This window comes from Oncorhynchus keta, chromosome 2, assembly GCF_023373465.1.
Source record: "Oncorhynchus keta strain PuntledgeMale-10-30-2019 chromosome 2, Oket_V2, whole genome shotgun sequence".
Classification (NCBI taxonomy): Eukaryota; Metazoa; Chordata; class Actinopteri; order Salmoniformes; family Salmonidae; genus Oncorhynchus; species Oncorhynchus keta.
In genome coordinates this window covers 15,228,945-15,251,541 of record NC_068422.1, presented here as the reverse complement: position 1 = coordinate 15,251,541, position 22,597 = coordinate 15,228,945, and the positions used below count along the sequence as shown (strand labels likewise).

At 42.6% G+C, this 22,597-nt stretch overlaps 3 protein-coding genes across 3 annotated transcripts; 1 reads left to right on the top strand and 2 right to left on the bottom strand.

Annotated features, from left to right (window-relative positions):
- Positions 1-246: 246 nt before the first annotated feature.
- LOC118397202 (zinc finger protein 14-like) lies at positions 247-5,501 on the bottom strand. Its single transcript, XM_035791734.2, has 7 exons — positions 5,326-5,501; positions 3,886-4,088; positions 3,677-3,778; positions 3,421-3,516; positions 3,183-3,293; positions 2,960-3,083; positions 247-2,864 (listed from the first exon to the last, which is right to left on the bottom strand). The coding sequence occupies exons 1-7, from the start codon at positions 5,351-5,353 to the stop codon at positions 418-420; spliced, it is 3,111 nt and encodes a 1,036-aa protein (XP_035647627.2). The 5' UTR covers positions 5,354-5,501; the 3' UTR covers positions 247-417.
- A 395-nt stretch (positions 5,502-5,896) lies between these two features.
- On the top strand, positions 5,897-12,685 carry LOC118397194 (zinc finger protein 99-like). Its single transcript, XM_035791722.2, has 7 exons — positions 5,897-6,101; positions 6,499-6,701; positions 6,817-6,918; positions 9,135-9,230; positions 9,324-9,434; positions 9,542-9,665; positions 9,794-12,685. The coding sequence occupies exons 1-7, from the start codon at positions 6,074-6,076 to the stop codon at positions 12,523-12,525; spliced, it is 3,396 nt and encodes a 1,131-aa protein (XP_035647615.1). The 5' UTR covers positions 5,897-6,073; the 3' UTR covers positions 12,526-12,685.
- A 40-nt stretch (positions 12,686-12,725) lies between these two features.
- Positions 12,726-22,299, bottom strand: LOC118397218 (ER lumen protein-retaining receptor 2). The gene is made up of 5 exons (XM_035791770.2): positions 21,983-22,299; positions 20,098-20,198; positions 15,296-15,454; positions 14,928-15,180; positions 12,726-14,041 (listed from the first exon to the last, which is right to left on the bottom strand). Exons 1-5 carry the CDS (start codon positions 22,071-22,073, stop codon positions 14,007-14,009), a joined length of 639 nt encoding a protein of 212 aa, XP_035647663.1. The 5' UTR covers positions 22,074-22,299; the 3' UTR covers positions 12,726-14,006.
- Between the last annotated feature and the right edge of the window lie 298 nt (positions 22,300-22,597).

Below are 22,597 nucleotides of genomic sequence, written 5' to 3'. Positions count from 1 at the left end.
GATGCAAAAATGGAATGTCCAACATTGAGAGACAAGCCAAGCTGTCTTCATCAGGGTATAATGACAAATACTGCGGGGTGACTCGTTTATATAGTCTCAAAAGACACACACAGGTAGGTGTCTGTAATCATTGGCGGGTGTGGTCTGATATCATTGGTTAATTCTCATGTTAAAATAGACATTACATTTTGCATCTAAGCTCCTAGTGTGTGGCTACACATTCACAAAACCATACAACTCCAATGATGTATTGTATACTTTTATTAAAATTTTACTTATGGAAGAAAAGTATAACTGCAGTAATATGAAAAAGAACATTTACAGATTGACCGTGTTAAACAAAAAACTGGGAAATTATTTATCAGGCCACAATCTTATCTTGTTATATTATGCAACAAAAAAAAGTACATTTCAATACTATGATGTACATGATCGTTGATGTACATTCAACAGTGTTTTACGTTCGAAAGCTTTTCCACAATCCAGGCACTTATAAGGCTTCTCGTTTGAGTGTGTAGACATGTGTCTCTTCAGGGAGTCATGGTAGTTAAAGCGTTTGTCACAGAGGGAACATGAATACGGCTTCTCCCCTGTATGAGTCCTGTAGTGCGTAGTGAGAAAATTGGCTTGAACAAAGCCCTTTCCACAGACGTTGCACTTGAACGGCCGTTCTCCAGTATGGTATCTCATGTGTATCTTAAGTTCAGCTCTCGACCTGAAAGCCTTATCACAATTCTTATGATTGCATTTAAAAGGCCTCTCCCCCGTGTGAATCAGATCATGCCTTTTCAACGAATCTGCACAAACAAACTGCTTACCACAGTATGTACATGGGTAACGCACCCCACCGTGCTGAGTCTTCTCGTGGTTCGCACGGGAATTACTAAGCCTGAAAGGTTTCCCACAATGGCGGCACGGGAAGCGATACTCCGTGGATTTTTCACCATGGCTATTCTGCATGTGTTGTTTCAGGTCAATGTTGGTATAAAAGGCCTTGCCACACTCCCAGCAGAGACAAGGCCTGTCGTCAGAGTGCCTTTTCTCATGTTCGACTAGGTCATAATTGTAGATGAACCTTTTTGGACACTGGGAGCACTGTAAGGGGAGGTTCCCAGTATGAACCATCTCGTGTTTGATGAGGGAATGGAACTTCTTGTAGCTTTTCGGACAATGGGTGCAGACGAACGGCCCGCTGAACTTATGGACATCCAGATAGTGCGTTCTGAGGTTTGTGAGCATGAAGCTCTCCTCACACATGCTACACTGAACAGGCCGGTGCCAGAGCTTGTGTCTGGTTAAAGTTTGTAAGTCAGGCAATACCTTTCTGCATCCTGCGCAGTAGAGCGGACCGTGGATAAGTTTGTGTTTCCTTAGTTTTGATTGGATAGTGAATGTCTTTTCACATTTGTCACATTCAAAACGTATGTCAAAGCTGTCGAGATCAGCAGCGTCAACTGTCTGAACCTTGCAATAACGTCTGAGATGGGCCCTCAAACCTCCGCTGTGTATGAATTTCATCCCACACTGAGGATGAGGGCAGGAGAAAGGGCGCTCGCCTGAGTGAGTTCTCATGTGATACTCAAAGGCGCCAGCAGTCACGCTTTTACCACAAATACGGCAAATATGTTTTTGGAAAGTTTTTCGGTCAGGCTTCTTTGTTGTGCTGCAACACTTGGGTCTTTTGGTCTGGCTGGGTTCTGGGTCGTAAGACGGGTCCTGGTGTGTACTGCTGGTGAAGGACGAGTCACTGTCCTCAGGTGTTGCCTCAAGAGGAAGACCACTGGACGGCTCTGTGTCCCCTCCTTCAGGTGACAGTTTCTGGACTGTTTCCGCTTCTCCGAGAGAAAAGTGGCGATTCTCTGAGTGAATCTTCATGTGGGTACTTAAGTATCCAATGCGATGCACAATCTTGCCGCACACTTTGCACGTTCTACGGTCTATGGAGGATTGTGCGAATTCTGTCTCACACGTAGTAAACAGAGCACTACTGCCCTCTCCAGAAGGAACCTCCTCTTTTTGCCCAGTTCCAAACAGACATGACTTTCTGTGAGTTTGCAAATTGTACAAGTGCTTGAAAGTCTTTTGACAATTGCGACATTGATAGGTGCGACCGTTGTTGTGGGTTTGCATGTGCTTTTTCATGTCTGAAAAGCGGGATAAGACACGTCCACACACTGTGCATGTATTGGGGTTTTGGGGTGTTTTAACTCTTTTGCAGACACTACGTTTTTCTGAAAATTCAGTTTTGGTTTGTTTCCGTTCTCCTGCTAGCAAGGTCTTCATCTTACACCCCCTGTTTCTTCTCACTGGTCTTAAGGGCAATGTTAGGTTAGTGGTATTAATCCTTTGTATCTCCACTGAGGGTTTGTGAAGCATGGACGTTATGATCCTATCAGACAGGTCTATGCTTTTCATTGGTGCAGGGCTAGGTTCTCTGTGTTTCTTTCCATGAGGCATGCCACTGGCATCAATTCTCTCTCTTTCGTGCCTTTTGAGCTTATTCTTGACTAAAGGCTCCATCGTCCCATCTTCCCCTAAAACTGTCACAGTTTCATACACTGGTTCCACCGCTTCAGTCTCTGGGTCAGCAAACTCTGCATTATCATCCTCATTTTCCTTTCTCTCACATTCCACGCTCTCCTCTCTTTCTACTAAATCCATACTTGTCCCCGGTTCCATCTCTGTGTACTCTGTCAGTGTTGCAGAATCCACCTCCAACTCTTTGGTGAATGTATCCATGAAGACATTCAAGGATGATACTGGTGTTTCTGATTCTGTCTGTTCTGTTGCAATCACCACCCTTTCTACAGGAGGGAGACAGAGAGCTGAGAGAATGCAGTCCCCATCGGTGGAAGACAGAGTATCTAGAAAAAGATAGTATGGTTAAATAAAGATTAAATGTTAATGTCCCCAACTGAAAAAATATCTAACATCTACATGAGTCCTGAAAGATGCCTACCATTGTTGTCTAACAGGCCGAGGTCTCTGTGGTACTGAAGCAGGGTTTTCAACTCTTGAGGGTGAGACACAGACTCAACACATTTCTCCAGAACAGAGGGAACATTGCTGAGCAGCGAGGAAGCCTGACAATTACGAATACAGAGTTAGAAGGAAGAATTCCCACAGTGCCTAAATGTCAAGTCCATGGTTCCTCTATGATCTTAGTTTATTTCTACTAGTACCTGTTGGAAACTTGATACGGGAAGTAGCTTCTCAAGCCTCGAAAGAAATTGCCATACAAGTTTCTGGATAGCTTCGTCATAACTGGGACCAAATTCTACAGGAAAAACATCCTAAAACAGAGTAAAGAAATATGAGCTATGAAAACCTCTCAAAAGAGATTCATATTTAAATTGTTGAAATACACAGCAGTCATGAGGAAATGACCCATGGCTATTCCATACCCACATACTGACTGACCTGGAAGAAATGTTCTCTCTCATCAGGGTCTTTTAGAAGGGTTTGAACCAGCCCCAGGAAGTTGGATTCAGATAATCCTACCTCTGCATCAGTCGCCTGAAATGCATAAAATCATGTTGCCTTCATTCGGACATCTGGATGATATCTTGTCATTTAGGGTGCATATGCTTTTGCCAAAATGCATCAATGTCTTATCAGAAATCTCTAAGACTGACTGATTTAGAAATTAGCTGAGTCTCTGCCCTAAGGAGCTCACCTGTGTCCCCCAGAGAGGTGTGAGGGTCTGTATCCTGTCCAGGTGTGGCTGAATGGTCTGGAGGTCTGTGATCGGCTTGGAGGAACACAACTCCAGGACCAGCTGAAACCAGAGCATACCAGTCAGGAGACATAGTGGGTACAATAATACTAAATATGATCATCTCATCTTTCCAATGGTTTGATTAACACTACACCCCCCTTTCTCACCCGCGCTCGAAGACCCAGAATAAGTTGGGCCCTCTGACTGTGGTTCAGAAGCTCTGGAACCATCTCTGTGACCATGGTAACAAACTCCTCCAGCATCCCATAATCCATCACTTGTCTCTGCTGGACCGTTTGCCAGATGGCTGCTGAGACCAGCCGCAGAGGTGGAACCATGAGGCGCAGAGAGGGGAGAGGAAGAGGGGGACCTGAAAACAGAGAATTTGGTTGACGAGGACAGCAATGCCAGTTGTTACAACTGATTCCGGTCATCGATAACGCCACCCCATTGTTTCCTATGTGAAGTCTCGGTTGCACATTTCAAGATCAAGTAGTGTCGTTTTAGCTCTTCACCACCTTGCTTCATGGAGCAGTTTTTGGAAACATTGCATGAGCTTTTTGAGCTACTCTAGGAAGCATCCTAAACAGTAGAACGAAGTTTAACATTTCCAACATGTAGTATACTTTATAATGCCTGGATGTCATATTCATTTCAGCTTTGATAACAGCTTATCAATTAGATATGGGGGTGCTAACCAGCACCTTTTTTTTGCCCGGATGTGATACAGCCTGGATTTTTACCAGGGAATGTAGTGACACCTCTTGCACTGAGATGCAGTGCCTTAGACAGCTGCGCCACTCGGGAGCCATTGCAGGGCATGTCAATATTTTTCTGACAAGAATTGAGTATTCCCACTCCACAATAAATATGAGGCTATTTATTCGTTGCTCATTCAATTGCAAACTCAAACGTAAATAGACCGGTAGTCTATGACAGTAGGGGTAGGCTACAGTACTGCTGTGAAATAGGAGTGCAACATAGTAACCTATCTAATCTCAGAGTCTATACCAAGGCAGGAGACAATACATGATTGTGTTTCTAATAAACAAAATATTAAACAACAATTCACCTTTTGCATAGACATGTGGGCTGTAGGCAGCAAGTAGACAAAAGCTTAATTTGCAAGAAACCGAAGTATACCTTTAAATCCCCAAAAAGTGTGGGCAGGCTACTTCTAGAATCTCCATTTACTCCAGAATGTAGTAAAACATTTAGGCACGGGGTGTTAAATCAGTCCCCTGCTTTCTGGAAACAACAGCCTGCATTGCCGAGGTTGGCCTTGAACTTCGTGGCATTAATGAGAAGGGGCAGTCGTTCTACGCTGCGATGAACAATGTAAAAATGGATGGTGGTGGCTAAGCTAATACATGACTAGCAAGCTTGAGTTCTTTGGTAAAGCTACACATGGCTAAAATAAATGCAATTCGACCCGGACAGTTCGCAGGTTTAGCAAAGAGAAAAAGACGTGAACTTCACTGGCTAGCGTTAGATAATTGGGTAAAAGAGAAAAGGACGTGAACTTCACTGGCTAACGTTAGCTAAGTTAGATAGCTAGCTTCTCTGTAGCGTTACTAGTTTGGATCACAAATTCTACTGCATTTTACCATTTTTTCCTGAAATGTGTCCGCTCATCGTGTGGTATTCGCTCCAGTCACATCTATACTCAAAAACTGTGGTGTTGCTTTATGGTTAATCACATTAATTTCCGGTCTTAAAGTTCGTGAATGTGAGGCGCCAAAGATTTGCCTCGGGAAGCGCTCATTTGACAGAGAGGAAGAGGCGAAGCGAGAGCGTTTACTCCGCCCAAAAATCTGTCCACGAAAATAGAACCACGAAGTGAGGATTTTATGTATGGAGGTCAATCAGAGTATTGAATTTGGTCAACAAGAACATTTAATTTGCTACGTGCGTCTTATTTGATCGAATATTAGTTTCGTAAAGGTTAGGTTGTTATGAATCGGACTATTTCCATTGTTGAGTGGTTGCTCGACTATCTTGTCAATATAATAGAACATCTTTGTCATTGCGCTATTAACGGAAGCGCTTGTCGGCAGTCCCGCTCTAAAATGATTCCGTATGGAATTGATCGCACTGCTTAAAAGTTCTGCGCAGCGAGTTATTTTTTTGTTTTGCTCTAGCGCTTGTGCGGAACCATTGTAATGTCAATATAGCTTCCACACGGATGTAAAATAGCTACCATTAATGACCATTGAGCCACCATCTTTGATTGAGTTACAAAAGATAACGTAACGACCTAACATTTTTTTGTGCAAACTTACGAGTAAACGTGGCTATTATTAACATCATTTTCACGCCAACCGTTTTCGGATGTAACCGCAAGGAACACTCAATATGGAAAGACGCATCCATGGGGGAAAAGGTAAAACAGGACTTTTAGCTAAAAAGGTAGCTAGACAGTGGATATAAAGAAATCAGTATATCAGCTACATGACGAGCTAGCAAGCAAAGTGGCTAACTTCCTGAAACCGAATGTTGAAGAACATAAACAAAAAACATATGTTTATCACAGTCAGTTGCAACTGCATTACTTGCTGTTTGGGGTTGTCGGCTGGGTATCTGTATAGCACTTTGTGACAACTGATTATGTAATAAGGCCTTTATAAAATACATTTGATTCATGAACTGATAGTTGCTCATCGTTCTCACATCTTTTAGTGTTTTATAGTTTGTTCATCCTGCTAGAGTTTGATGTAATGTGCAATAATAGGTACTTATAAATTGATTTGTGAACAACTAAGTCAACTTCTGTGTTTCAGGTCCCCCTCTTCCTCTCCCCTCTCTGCGCCTCATGGTCCCACCACTGCGGCTGGTCTCTGCAGCCATCTGGCAAACAATCCAGCAGAGACACGTGATGGATTATGGGATGCTGGAGGAATTTGTTACCATGGTCACAGAGATGGTTCCAGAGCTTCTGAACCTCAGACAGAGGGCCCAACTTATTCTGGGTCTTCGAGCAAGGGTGAGAAGAAGAGACAGAAATAGTGCTCATCATTGTGTGGGGAACAATGTCATATGATAATATTTAGTCATCTTTGTCTCAAATAAGTCTCCCGACATGTTTGCTCTGGTTTCAGCTGGTCCTAGAGTTGTGTCGCTCCAAGCCGATCACAGACCTCCAGACCATTCAGCCACACCTAGACAGGATACAGACCCTCACACCTCTCTGGGGGACACAGGTGAGCTCCTTAGGGCAGATACTCAGCTATTGTTTAAATCAGTCAGTCATAGGCATATTTTTGTTAAGACATTGATTAGGGATGCACGATATATTGGTGAGCATATTGGAATCGGACGATATTAGCCAAAAATGCCAACATCGGTATCGACCCGATGTCTAGTTTAACGCCGATGTCAAAGCTACCGTGCATACCTATATAACTTAGACACGTGACATAATAACGGCACGTGAAATTTTGCTTAACACAGCATTCCTAACCTAGCCCACACAATGTCTGCTATGTGGATCGAGCAGGCAACAAGTCGAGCAGTCATTTGAAAGAGTAAGAACATTTCAGAGAGAACTCAAAGACGAAATCTATTAAAGCCAAGATAATGGAATTCATTGCCCTTGACAATCAACCGTTCTCTGTCTTTGGTCATGTTGGCTTAAGCCGACTGGTTGAGCACCAGTACACACTACCAAGTGCACTATTTTTCAGATGTTGCCCTACCGGAGTTACGCAGTATAAGCTTCACTGATATTCGCTTCACGACATGCATACTATGGAACACGTTTGGGTCTTTGCGTGTCAACAAAGATAGAGTAGCACTATCAAAGCTGTAAAAAACGGTCTGCAAACAAGCAAACACCAGCCACAAACGATGTGTTTAAAATACCGTGTGGATAATAATGCATCATTTGTTCGACCTTAACTTCTGGGGTAGTTAGCTTTAGCTTGGTACCTAGCTAGCATCAATACAACCAGCCTGTAAACAATGACCAGTAGAAACTGCAGTTTTAGGAATCCTTGTGAGTAAGTATTAGCGAGGTTGCCACTTGTTGTTAGCCTATTGAAATTGAACTTCAGTTCATGAAAATAAATAGCTAGCCAGCTACTTCATCAGCTGATGTAAGAAGGGCTTTATAAATACATTTGATTGATTTGATTGATTAACCCTGTTGCCCAAAGCTAATGTTATAAGCAGCCAGCTAGCTTCATCTGGCTAGTGAGGCTCAACCGGACCGTGTTGTGAAGCTAGCCACAATAAGAATCAGGCACAATAGTGGAATTTGCGGTTTGCCTTCAAAATAAAAGTATGACATTGACAGTGATGCAAATGAATACAAATAGTAGAATTATGCCATAGTTTTATTTCAAAGGCTAACTGCAATGTCCACTATTGTGGCTAATCAATATTGTGGCTAGCTTCACATAGATGGGGCGGCAGGGTAACCGGAAGGTTGCAAGTTCAAACCCCTGAGCTGACAAGGTACACATCTGTCGTTCTGCCCCTGAACAGGCACTGTTCCTAGGCTGTCATTGAAAATAAGAATTTGTTCTTAACTGACTTGTTAGTTAAATAAAGATAATTTAAATAGATGGGTCCGACTACCATTAATCAAATAAGAACTGTCTTATAAATTATTTTAGATGACACCTAGCTATATAGTTAACAAGCTAACTGTAGCTACTGAAACAGATTGTTGTTTTGCTTTGTTTTTGGGGAAGAACATTGAGCTAGATAGTTTTTTTTGTGACCAGCACTGTAGGTGCGTGAGACAACTTTACCAGCATCATAGCATATGTATCGATGAATCGTTGTGACATATGAAATACGAGGGATAGTGTAATCAACGTGTAAAAATTAATGAACGCATATTCAGGTCCTGGTTGGTCAACAAGCTTATTTGACGTGTATCTTTCTTGACACGCAAAGACTCAAACGGCGTTCCATAGAAATCCTGGTTGAGAATGAAACAAATGAACAACGAAACAGAACAGTGAAAGAAATAGGTTTTGATTATGTTTTACTGGTAATGGGGACATACGTCTATGCCAACAAAATAAAGTTTTGGTCAGTGTGTGTGTGTGTGTGTAACCTTTATTTAACTAGGCAAGTCAGTTAAGAAGAAATTCTAATTTACAATGATTGCCCGGATGACACTGGGCCAATTGTGCACCGCACTATGGGACTCTCAATCACGACCGGATGTGATACAACCTGGATTCAAACCAGGGACTGTTGTTACGCCTCTTACACTGGCATGCAGTGCGTGTGTGTGTTACTATTTAACTGTACTAGAATGCTTAAAAGGCTGCTAAAATTAAAATATTGGATATCGGTGCATCACTAACAATGATACGTTATGGCAAAAACATATGCAGCCTAAATGACAAGATATCATCTAGATGTCCTAATGAAGGCAACATGATTATATTCTGTGTTTCAGGCGACTGATGCAGAGGTAGGATTATCTGAATCCAACTTCCTGGGGCTGGTTCAAACCCTTTTAAAAGACCCTGATGAGAGAGAACATTTCTTCCAGGTAAGTGGGTATGGAATAGCTGTGTGTCATTTCCACAAATTAAATAGTCTCCTCAGAGGTTTTCATAGCTCATATTTCATTACTCTGTTTTAGGATGTTTTTCCTGTAGAATTTGGTCCCAGTTATGACGCAGCCATACAGAATCTCATGTGGCAATTTCTTTCGAGACTTGAGAAGCTACTTCCCATGTCAAACTTCCAACAGGTACTAGAAGAAATAAACTAAAATCATATAGAGGAACGATGGGCTTGGCACTTAGGCTTTGTGGGAATTCTACCTATGTTCTTTCTAACTCTTCCTAAATCTGTCAGGCTTCCTCGCTGCTCGGCGATGTTCCCTCTGTTCTGGAGGAATGTGTTGAGTCCGTGTCTCACCCTCAGCAGCTGAAAACCCTACTTCAGTACCACAGAGACCTTGGCCCGCTGGACAACCATGGTAGGCATCTCACAGAACATCAATTTCATGCTTTATATGATGGATTCGTTTTGACACACCCAATGGAAAATGACATCTATTGAGCATTACTGGGTTGAGTTTTGGTTCCCTTTTTCCTTCTTTCACAGACCCTCCATCTTCCACCGATGGGGACTGCATTCTCTCAGCTCTCTGTCTTCCTCCCGTGGAACGGGTGGTGATTGCAACAGAGGTGGAGAAAGAAGGAAAAAGTATGGATGTGAAAGAAAGCGAAGAGGGGATGGATAGCAGGTCAGAGGAATGTGAGAAAAACAAAAGATCATCTGTTAGTGACGAGGAGGCAGAGGATGCTGCCGAGTTTGCTGACCAAGTGACAGAGAGAGATCCGGAGTATGAAACAGTGATGGTTATAGGGGAAGATGGGATAGAGAAGCCTTTCGAACTTCTCAAAAAGCACACCCAAAAGAAAGAGGAAACCCATGATCAAAAATGCAGAACCACAGTCAAACCTGGACAAAAGATAAGCATAGGCGTGTCTAAAGCAATCATGTCCTCCATGATACAAAAGCCCTCAGTGGACCTACAAGGGGTTGTTATCGCTAACGTAACACAGACCCCCAAACCCAGTCAAAAGGTTGGAAGAGCCAAAAGGTCCCTGGAGCGTAGGACATGCAAGGTGTGTGGTAAGGTTGTCCAGCGTCCTGCAGTCTTGAGGAAACATATGGTGACTCACACTGGTGACTGGCCCTATCAATGTCCCACCTGTAAGAAGATTTACAAGACCTTGGGAAGCTTCCAGGAACATACTGAAAAATGTGTCTTTCCAATTGAGGAAATGCCTGAGGAAAGTGAGCCGTCCATATCAGTAATGCAATACAAGGGTCTGATGTTGAAGAAAATTTTACCGCGTCCGCCAGGACAAAAAGTAGCCCAAAACGAAAAAAAACAAAAACGCATTGTCTGCAAGACATGTCCTGTTTGTGGGAAGACTTTAGCCACAAGCTCGAGCATGAAGCGGCATCAGATTATCCACACTGAGCCCAAAAAGTGCAGAGTGTGCGAACAGGTCTTCCCTAACCCTTCCGAACTGAAGATCCACATGGAGTCCCATCCGAAGAAAGGCATCCATCAATGTAGTAACTGTGAGAGGACTTTCAAGCACGATTACAGTGTGAAGGCTCATGAAGAGGCTTGTCTGTTTCTGAGTCGTCAACAAGGGGAGCTTGGAGAGAGCAGTGGTCTTCCAGCTACGGGGCAAACAGACCCAGGGCCATCGGGCAGTACACACCAGCAGAGTGTGACATGTGAAGCAGAAATCCTACAGCTCTCTGCCACTCTGAGCAAACAGAATTCTGCCTTCACTTACATGCATTCCGTGGAGGGGTCATCCGCAAGGGCCAAAAGGTCCCTGGAGCGTAGGACATGCAAGGTGTGTGGTAAGGTCGTTCAGCGTCCTGCAGTCTTGAGAAAACACATGGTGACTCACACTGGTGACTGGCCCTATCGATGTCCCACCTGTAAGAAGATTTACAAGACCTTGAGAAGCTTCCAGAAACATATTGAAAGATGTGTCTTTCCTATTGAGGAAACGCCTAAGGACAGTGAGTCGTCCTCCACCAATGCAACCGAATCTTCTTCCCCGGAACCCAGCGCACCTATAGGATCATCCAAACGCTGTGCAAGGTGTCCTATTTGCCATAAATTTATATTGGGATACCTGCGATATCACATTCTATCTCACTCAGATGAGCGCCCACATGCTTGCCCTCGTTGTGGGTCGAAGTACAAGTTTGACTTTGTGTTGAGGAGGCACATGAGACTGTTCTGCAAGGTGAAGAAGGGTGAACCTGTTGAATTAGGGGAAAAGAAAGTCCATAAGTGTCATGAATGTGGTAAGGAATTCGGGCTAAAATCCACACTGACGGCACACAAGCGCATCCACAACCCGCTCCGCTGTGCCTATTGCCGAAGGATGTTCCCAGACCAAGAAACACTTGCAATTCACAAGGTAGAGCATAAACCGGTTCAATGCACCATGTGTGAGAAGAGCTTCAATGTGATAAGGTACCTCTCTAGACACTACGCCGATGACCATCAGTTCAGCGGTCCGTTCCGCTGCACCTACTGTGAGAGAAGCTATGCTGATTTAGCAGCTCTCATCAGACACCAGAGGATTCACACTGGTGGGGAGCCCCCATACAAGTGCGCCCACTGTCCAAAGAAGTTCCATTTTGAAACTGCTCTTGTGACACACCAGAGAAATCACACAGGAGAGAAACCATGCCTTTGCTGGGAGTGTGGTAAGACCTTCCAATCCAAGGGGATTCTGAAATCTCACATGAATCGTGTTCACACTCCTCAGGTGAAACGCATCCCTTGTTCCCAGTGTAACAAAGTTTTCAGGGACAAAGGTCAAATGAAAATGCATGAGAATGTTTACCACAAAGGGGTGCGTTACCCATGTTCCTACTGTGGTAAGGGATTCTACAGCCCTGCCCCATTGGCAAGACACGTGCTGATTCACACAGGGGAGAATCCTTATTCCTGCACATATAAGGAGTGTACAAGGGTTTTCAAATCCGCATCTGAACTGAGGATACACATGAGATACCATACTGGAGAGCGGCCATTCAAGTGCAAGGACTGTGGGAAGGGTTTTGTTCAAGCCCATTATCTCACCATACACAGACGAAGTCATACCGGGGAGAAGCCTTATCCATGTCTCACCTGTGACAAGTCCTTCGGCACCTCCCATCAGTTGAGCAGACACATGAAGACTCACACGGGAGAGAAGCCCTACCAATGTATGGATTGCGGTAAAGCTTTCAATCGTAGAGATCGTTTGCGGACTCATCAAGACAAATGCCACCCAGCTTATTAGTCAATGTTCTATAAATGCTTGTGTTATCCAACTGTAAATTAACTGCAATTTATGTAGCCAGTAGCAAATAACACTGCCTGAATTGAACATGCATTTCATTTTTTACTATGGCTGTAGTGATTAACTAATTTCTGCAATTAATAAAGTACAGTCATCTCAACACCTCTCAGTTCTCATTCAGTAAAGTCAGGAAGCCAGAGTCAAATGTTTCCCGTAAAATCTTTATTTGTGATGGCAACATCATGCAAAAGAAAGCTCAGGAAAAAATCAAATCCTAACCAATTGGAATGATCTGCATGTGTAGACAACATCAAGGCAGATGTCTTTAAAATAAGGTAGTCATTCTGGTTCCAATTTAACAAGGCCTGTAGAATCATGTTTGTCACAAAGACCAACAGCTAGATCTCCTCTAAAGTGAGCTCAACAATATGTACATCATAATTTTTTGAAAGTTAAGATGCACAAAATATATCTGAATAGAACATGAATGGCCTCAGGAGCTGATTTCTGCCTTGGTAGCCTACAGTATATTGCCATTGAATGAACTAATTTCAGAAGAGCCATTTTGAAATGACAGACTATGATAAATATAGATAGCCCATTGTAAGAATGTTGACGTAAATGTGAATTGAAAGCCATTTACAGCAATGCAGATGCGGCAGTTACTGTATCAGTGAAAACATATTCAGGACGCTGAGTGAGATCTCATATCCACCGAAAATGTACAGTTAATTCAAATAGCAGGTGACAGTTACTGGTAAATTCCAACTTCAAATAAAAAAAAGCCAGTTTGGGGAAATATTAAGTATTGACTAGGACATGAACAGTTTTAACTGCCATCTTTATACAGGAATGTACACTGGGTCAAAGACAAAAACAAAAAAGTTTTCCAGCCAAGGGATACAACGCCTCCATTACACTTCCGCTCCATTGGGATTCAGGAAAAAAATACTATGTACATTTGAGATAAACGGTTTTAGTTAATATCCCACCCCAAGAAGTTGGCTCCAATGTTTTACAGTGCCAAATCAAAGGCAATTTGTTTTCACCTCTTTCGCTAACGTGTCAAATCAGAGTACACTTATGTAGAAAAATTCTTCCTTTATACAGTGATAAAAAAAGGCTCGTTGCATCAAACAGAAAGCTGCAGGATGGCCTCTTCAGGTTGATTCTAGGGTGTATTCAGCGAGGTGAAGCGTTCAAAGCGTTGCAGATAGAAATATAATGAATTGAGCTGACAACTATTATCTAGCTCTACATAATCTGTTCTACACAGTACATTTCTTTCTGAGAGCCCTTACGTTTGCACCCCCCTGAACAGGCCCATGGGTGTCACTGATAGGAGACTGGACAAACTGTAAAAGTCTCGCTCTCTGTCTCACGCATCTTACACTGGTGGGGGGAGTAGAGGGGGTGGGATGGAGGCAACGATTTCCTTTGTCGCGCCATCCACGAGTCTGCCAAATTGATGATCTTTGGCACTATGCTGGAAGACTCAGCTTCTTTCCTTTCAGTACTGAAACAGAGGAGAGATGTTTAGGTTCAACGCTCCTGTTCAACCAATGCTCAGCACATTTTCTTCACATCTAACAGAGTACAGTGAGATGACTTTCTAGCAAGCTCTAAACCCAACAATGCAGTACTCAATATCAATGTAGTACTAAAAATAACAGAACAAAAACAAATGAGAAATAAAATAAAAACAAGCTAAATACAGGTGAACAAGATGTGATTTTCAGCAATGGTTTTATTGGATAGCTAGTGGCTTATAAACAATTAACCATTCCTATAAGTGAGTACTATTTTAATAGTATTGTTATACACATTGACCGCTAAGCCAATCATACTATGTGACTTGCCTCCCATTTGAGTTTGTTTTTATTTCTAATTATTAGGTGCAGGTCGCTAGCTACAATATCTTATGCATAGCCTAGCTTTTAGCTACCGTTAGCTAGCTGCTCTGTAAACTAGATTAACTTGGTAGAAAATTTGAGAAAAGTTTAGGAAAAACTAAAATAAATGTTTTATTACCACCTGAAACAATATGTTTCTCCTGTCTAGAATGAAAGTCGTTTTGCAATTATCCAAAATAAACGTGATCTCTGACTAGAGACCCTCCTCAATCTTGTCTTGCGTTGTGTCATCTTCATGCAATTTGGTTCTATTACTGGATGGAGAAGCATATGGTTTCTATGCTCGCCGTCCAGTAGTGGAACCAGATTGCATGAAGATGTAATACGGAAAAATGAAATAAGTCATGATGTGAATTGGGCATTACTCTAAGCACTCTTTGTGTAACAGTTTCGGCGACTGTAAGAGAAGTGAGTAAAAGGACATTACAGCGTCACACTTTGCACCAAACTAACTTAGGAAATAAGTCGGGAGATTGCAACTCGACTCACCTTTCGTTACGTACAGATAGAAGAAGTCGCAATAGAGGATTGTCTGAACGACACCGGCCACGATAGCGATCATGTCGAAGAACCCCTCCAAATAGAAGCGCCAGATCCAGTTGATGAGGTACAGGGCCCGGTACAGGCCCAGGAAGAACAGGTAGTGGGTGGTGATAGTCTCTGCCTCGCCAGTCTTACTGATCATGAAGAGCTGTGGCAAGATGGCCACCGACTCCAAGTAGATGGAGAATGTCCACAGGATCTGGAGGGAGAGAGGATGGGGAGAGAGTGGTGGAGCGTGTGGCTCTAAATCAGTTGCTGTATAAGACACTGATGCAGTATGCACTCATCATACAGAGACATGTGTGTGGACTTACCTCGAGAGGAGAGAAGTCGTGGTTGACAAGGAAAGCCAGCCCTCCCACGGGGACGACCAGGAACTCCACTCTGAAGGTGTCATGGTTACCGTCGTAGGTGGCCTTGAACTTAGTGTAGATCAGGTACACGGTGGCATACGCACAGCCAATGTAAATTACCTGAAACATAATACAATCCAATAGTCAAGGGTGAGGATACATACAGCACACTGATTAGATGATCCCTTCACTATAACTTGGAAGGCGAGTGTGTTTACATCCTAATTACTTTAACCCAAGGGCCTCCAACAGGTAGATTAGCTCGCAGCTCACCTGAGTAGCTCGCCAATCAATTCTAAAAGTACATGCATTTAAAGTGTTCCGTTGCAAACTGTCAAACAAATCTCCCAGCTACTATCCAATCAAAGCCACATTGACATTATCCCACCTCTGGTTATCCACTATTGCCTCAAAAAGCCAAATGTAACATCCGCCAATAAATGTTCAGCAATATTGGCCCCGTCTGTTTGGTGTGCAGTTAGCGATGCTAATGATAACCATCTTGTGGGTAGACCGAATGGGTTTCACAAAAAAACTAAAATCTCATTGAAATGTTAACTAAAAAGTAGGCTTACCTGACAGCACTATATTGATACAATCATTTGGTGGCCATTGTTTTGCAAACTGCCATGACGTGCTACAGCAGTAGGCCAACAGCAGAAAATTGCTAGACCTACACACTCCTCTTGCTAGATGAGCAATTAATGGGGAATTACACCAACAACAAGAAATCTAAATCAGACCTCAGTAATGGTCTTCTGATGCGATTGAAATATTTTCATGGACTCAGAACATAGCGAAACAATGAAAACGTAATATTGCGTACCAAAATAAAAACAGAAAACAGATATTTGGGAAAATACTAAACATTTTATGGGGTCCCCTTAGATTATTTAGCAGGTATATTGACAGAAAACATACATTGTACATCACAGACCCAGGGAAGAGTTGCAGGGTAGAGAAGAACGTGCCAATTTGAAAGCTATTTAAAAAAATGTAAGTAAACTTTATAGCTTGCAAAAGGTTTAAAACACACACACACACACTAGAAAAGGTTGCAGACCCGAGTTAACCAGTTAAGAAAGTACTCATACCCATTGACTTATTCCTGTTTTATATCCTGAAAATGTAATATACACACAATAACCCCATAATGACAAAGTGAAAATGTTTAGAAATGTTAGCAACTTAATTGAAAATGAAATGCATAAACATCCAATTTACTTAAGAATTCACACCTAGTCAATACTTTGTAGAAGCACTTTTGGCAGCAATTACAGCTTTGAGTTGTCTTTGGTACTGTATGTCTATCAGCTTTGCACATCTGGATTTGGGGATTTTCTCCCATTCTTCCATGTAGATTTTCTCAAGCTCTTTTAAGTTGGATGGGGAGCTGCGGTGAGCAGCAATCTTCAGGTTCTTCCACAGATTTTCAATAGGATTCACATCTGGGATTTCCCTGTACTTGGATCCTAGTCTCCGCCGCTGAAAAGCATCCCCATAGCATGCTGCCACCATGCTTCACGGTAGGGATGGTGTTAAAAGTGTGATGAGCTCTGCCTGGTTCTCCAGACATAGCACTTGCATTCAGGCCAAACATTTATATTTTTGTCTCAGACCAGAGAATATTTTGTCTTTCATGCTGACCACAGCACTTGCGTTACAAAAAAACATTACACATACATGTTATTCAATCATTGTATCCACACTGCTCACTTGTGTCGACATGGCCAGGCACTAAAATAGCTTAAAGTCCCACCCCCTCATTGGTTTTTAGGAGCATATACCCACGTGGTTGATTGAACGATTAACTGAGGTCCACACTCCAGTTCAGTTGGTGATGATGCATCGTAAGGTCGGCTGCCAACCGCCATATAAAGTTCAAAGAAGAGATTACTAGAAACTAACTCTGTTCACCTTTAATTAATTGTAGGAGTAGAGGACATTTGTGCATTTCAGGTCAAATTACAACTCAATGGTTATATCCCAGGACAAATTAGCTAGCAACAGCACGCTAGCTAGCTGAATTGCCATGAATATGCTTTTCGACCATTCCCCAAATTAATATAATTGGTTCGGAGTTCGTTTTGATATTTCAACCAGCATGTCCTGATCGCATCTGGACAAAATTCAACATGTGTGCGATGACGCTCGCGGTCTAGTCAGCATGTCTTTCAACTGCCTTTTTGCAAACTCCAGGTGTACCGTTATGTGCCTTTTTCTTAGGAGTGGCTTCCATCTGGCCACTCTCTCAAGGCCCAGATTGGTGAAGTGCTGTAGAGACTTGTCATTCTATCAGGTTCTCCCATCTCAGCCAAGGAACTATGTAGTTCTGTCAGAGTGGTCATTGGGTTCTTGGTCATCTCCCTGACCAAGGTCCTTCTTGCCCGGTACTCAGTTTGGTTGGACAGCCAGCTCTAGGCAGTTCATGTTTTTTTCCATTTCCTAATGGAGACCACTGTGAAAATGTTCAACACTCTAGAAATTGTTTTATACCCTTCCCCAGATATACAGTAGGAAGAAAAAGTATGTGAACCCTTTACAATTACCTGGAGTTCTGCATAAATTGGTCATAAAATGTTATGATCTTCATCTAAGTCACAACCATAGACAGTCTGCTTAAACTAATAACACAAACTATACTGTTTCATGTCTTTCTTGAACACACCATGTAAACATTCACAGTGCAGGGTTGGAAAAGTATGTGAACCCTTGGATTTAATAACTGGTTGACCCTCCTTTGGCAGCAATAACCTCAACCAAACAATTTCTGTAGTTGTGGATCAGACCTGCACAACAGTGAGGAGGAATTTGGGACCATCCCGCTTTACAAAACTGTATCAGTTCAGCAATATTCTTGGAATGTCTGGTGTGAACTGCTCTTTTAAGGTCATGCCACAGCATCTCAATCGATTTGAGGTCAGGACTATGACTGGGCCACTCCAGAAGGCGTATTTTCTTCTGTTGAAGCTATTCTGTCGTTGATTTACTTCTGTGATTTGGGTTGTCCTGTAGACATTCTCCTGCAAAATGTCTTGATAAACTTGGGAATTCATTTTTCCATCAATGATAGCAAGCTGTCCAGGCCCTGAGGCAGCAAAGCAGCTCAAACCATGATGCTCCCTTCACCATACTTTACAGTTGGGATGAGGTGTTGGTGTGCTGGGTCTTTTCTCCACAGTGTTGTGTGTTCCTTACAAACAACTCAACTGTAGTTTCATCTGTCCACAGGATATTTTGCCAGTAGCTTTGTGGAACATCCAGGTGCTCTTTTGAGAACTTCAGACGTGCAGTAGTAATGTTTTTTTTTGACAGCAGTGGTTTCTTCCGTGGTGTTTCCCACAAACACCATTCTTGTTTAGTGTTTTATGTATTGTAGACTCGTCAACAGAGATATTAGCATGTTCCAGAAATTTCTGTAAGTCTTTAGCTGACACTCTGGGATTCTTCTTAACCTCATTGCGCATTCTGCACTGTGCTCTTGCAGTCATCTTTGCAGGACGGCAACTCCTAGGGAGAGTAGCAACAGTGCCAAACTTTCTCCATTTATAGACAATTTGTCTTACTGTGGACTGATGAACATCAAGGCTTTTAGAGATACTTTTGTAATCCTTTCCAGCTTTATGCAAGGCAACAATTCTTTATCTTAGGTCTTCTGTGATCTCTTTTGTTCGAGGCCTGGTTCACATCAGGCAATGCTTCGAGCAAACTCAAATTTTTGTGTTTTTCTTTAATGGGGCACGGCAGCTCTAACCAAAACCTCCAATCTCGTCTCATTGGACTCCAGGTTAGCGGACTCCTGACTCCAATTAGCTTTTGGAGAAGACATTAGCCTAGGGGTTAACATACGTTTTCCAACCAACAATGTGAATGTTTAAATTATATATTCAACATAGACAAGAAAAATACAATAATTTGTGTGTTATTAGTTTAAGCACACAGTCTATTATTCTGACATAAGATGAAGAACAGATTTAGTCATATTTACGCAGAAATCCGGGTAATTCCAAATGGTTCACATATTTTTTCTTGCCACTGTATGCATCATCACAATTTCATCTTGCAGATCTATGGACTGTTCCTTCAACTTCATGGTACAGTTTCTGCTCTGACATGGACTGTCAACTGTGGGACCTTAGACATGTGTTTCTTTCAAAATCACATCCCAAACAATTGAATTGGCCACAGGTGGACCCCAATGAAGTTGTGACAGGAAGATCAAAGGAAATTGGATGCACATGAGCTCAATTTGGAGTGTCATAGCAAATGGATGTCAATACTTATGTGAGATTTCTGTATTTAATTTTAAATACATTTGCAAACATGTTTTCACTGTCATGCGGTATTGTGTGTAGAGGAGTGAGAAAAAGAGAACATTTTATGCATTTTGAATTCAGGCTGTAACAAAATGTTGAATAAATGAAGGGTTTGAATACTTTGAAGGCACTGTTGACATCTTACTAAAAGCAACCTCAGATACAGATGAGAAAAGTTAGCAAATTATCTGCTTGTTGTGTTTTAAAATGTACTAACTAGCAGTATCCATAGTTAGAGGTATACGTTTTGGACACACCCACTCACATACACCAATGAACCTTGGATATTCAAGGGTGTGTCAACTTATCAGTACTTCAATATTGACTTGTGAATAGATCGCTCTACTACAGAGCACAGGTGGGGTGTGTTGCTTGCACAAAGAGCTGTAAAAGGATGAGCCTGCCACCCTCATGGAGGTGAGGGGGTCTATGGTGTGGGTGTCTCACCTTCATGGTGGTGTTGTAGAGGGAGATGAAGGAGGTGAGCAGGTCCAGGTAGCGCGTGGTGAACACCAAGGCGAACAGGATCTGACTCTTCCCGGAGATACCTGTCAGAGACAACCAACCAACGGGTGTATAAGACGTCAAATGTTGCTCTTCTCTGCCAAACTCACAACAGTCCCCCAAGAGTATCTCAAAAGCCTTAAGAAATTCCTCTTCTTGTCCTTCATCTGAAATTGTTGTGCATCCTTCCTTAGAGTGACCACGGATGTGACGCGACAGGGTTGGTGTGAGGCTAAGAAGTGGAATCCTTGCTTTCACCTATCCAGTCAGATCAGTGTAACTTCCCAGGGAGGAACAGGGACTGTGGTGGCCTCTTGATAGGAATCCAAACCTGGCAAGCTAATTTTATCCCATTTCACAGGCTAACCCAGTTAGACCCTGCACCAGGCTTCTGTCTTCTCTAGCATGGCCAGATAGTGATGACAGTGATAAGAACTTAAGACTTCCAAGGCGTTTTATTACAGGCAATCTAAACAGGCATAGACTCACAGCTGCCCCTCAGAAGGCCTGCCTGCAAACACTGAAGTGGCAACCTGTCCCCTCACACCCACTTGTAGTCAACCTCCCAATACATGAATAACACCGCTAGTCTAGAGTATACTAAAGAATGTATTCAACTTCAGTGGTTTAGTCATGTTCCTAATGACAGGCACAGTACCTGAGCATAAACAGATTTTTGCCTGACTGGAATTGGTGTCACAAATCCAAACTCTTGTGGGCCACCTGCCAACTGAAGTTGTTGATACATGACAGGTGTCAGTGACTCCTCAAATAATGCATCCTAAACCTGACCTTCAACATTTACATTACATTTAAGTCATTTAGCAGACGCTCTTATCCAGAGCGACTTACAAATTGGTGCATTCACCTTATGACCCCAAACTAGTTCACACAACAGACTATAAAACAAACATTGTATTCCCAGGGGACATTGGAATTGAACTAATTTAATTTTGTATAAGGTAAAGTAAATATTCTGCTCTAGCTGTGCATTCGACAGCTATTTCTCTTATCCGCGTTTAAGTAAAAGCGCTGCCACGTCACAGGTCAGGCCAGGGTAACATCGGCGTTCAAATCAACTGCGAACTCGGAAGAATACCAAGTCAAATCATGTCGTCAGTGACGATTCAGGTCGGAAAGTCTAAACACTAGAAAGCGGCGTAAGTTTTCGAGTTGAAATTCCGAGTTGGATGGCTGGTCATAACGATTTTCCCCCAATCTGAGCTCGTTTGTTTCCGAGTTCCTGTACTACAACAGGAATAATTGTATTTATTTTTGTTTTACCGTTCTTTAACTAGCCAGTCAATTAAGAAATCATTCTTATTAGTGGGTTAACTGCCTTGTACATGGACAGAACGACATTTTTATATTTTCACTAGGCTACCTGCCTGATGCATGACATATCACACAGGGAAACGGGTTAATAGTGGCGCATTCGCCCTCTGCACTGATGGGTGCCCCCAAACTGACATGCGCAAATCTGTTGCCTGACATCACTAGCAGTTAGCTGGTCAGTAAATGAATGGGATACTCAACGCAACTAGTTGATGTTGGTTTCTTGTTAATTAGCTGTACAAGCTAACTAACGATAACCAACCAAAAGTGTCATGATCACTGGGATTTAGGTGATTTAATTTGGCTAGGTGTATTTCGGCCTTTCCCAACATTATTAACAAGGCCGTGCTAGCATCAATGTTAACAATCTGGTTTGTTATAAAGCCGCAAGCGCTAACGTCGTTACCGAGCTAAGGAAACGTTGCTAGCTGGAATGAAGATGTCAATCGGAGGTGTGCAGGCTGAAAATACTCCAAATGGGAATCGTACTCACCGGCACAGGACCTGGTTTTCCATATTTTTAGAAGTAGAATAATGATGGCTGCTAAATGGGAAAGATCGCCGGTGAGTCTGAAAATGTTCATGACTCTGCTGGGTATTGAAGGCGGCTTGCCTTCGCTAGCACGAACTTATGGCCGTCAAAACAAATTTGGCCGTTCCAGCCCCCGTTACTGACCGTTTTAAAACCTTACAATAGGTTCTGTCAGGCACCTAAATTGATGTTTTCATCGGTCTGAACGGGAAAATGTCGAGTAATGCGCGACGTGGCCAAAGATATCGGCGCCCAAATGCAAGTCGGGAAAAACTTGACGTTCGCGGAATGGGACACGCCCGTGGGAGGGGCACGTCCGTGATCACAGAAATTGAATTTCTATTCATTATTTTTAACTAGTCTATTTATTATAAAACGGATTAATCCACAGACCGAACTGAAAATTTGACATTGGATTGAACAACTACATTGTAGAGTATATTCAAATAAGCTTAAATAGACTTAAGTCACTCAAATGCACATCATACATTACACTGGCATCCAAGACATCCTTCATGCAAATTACATCCTTTCTGATACATACTGCACATACGTCATCTCAAACGTCCATTGCAC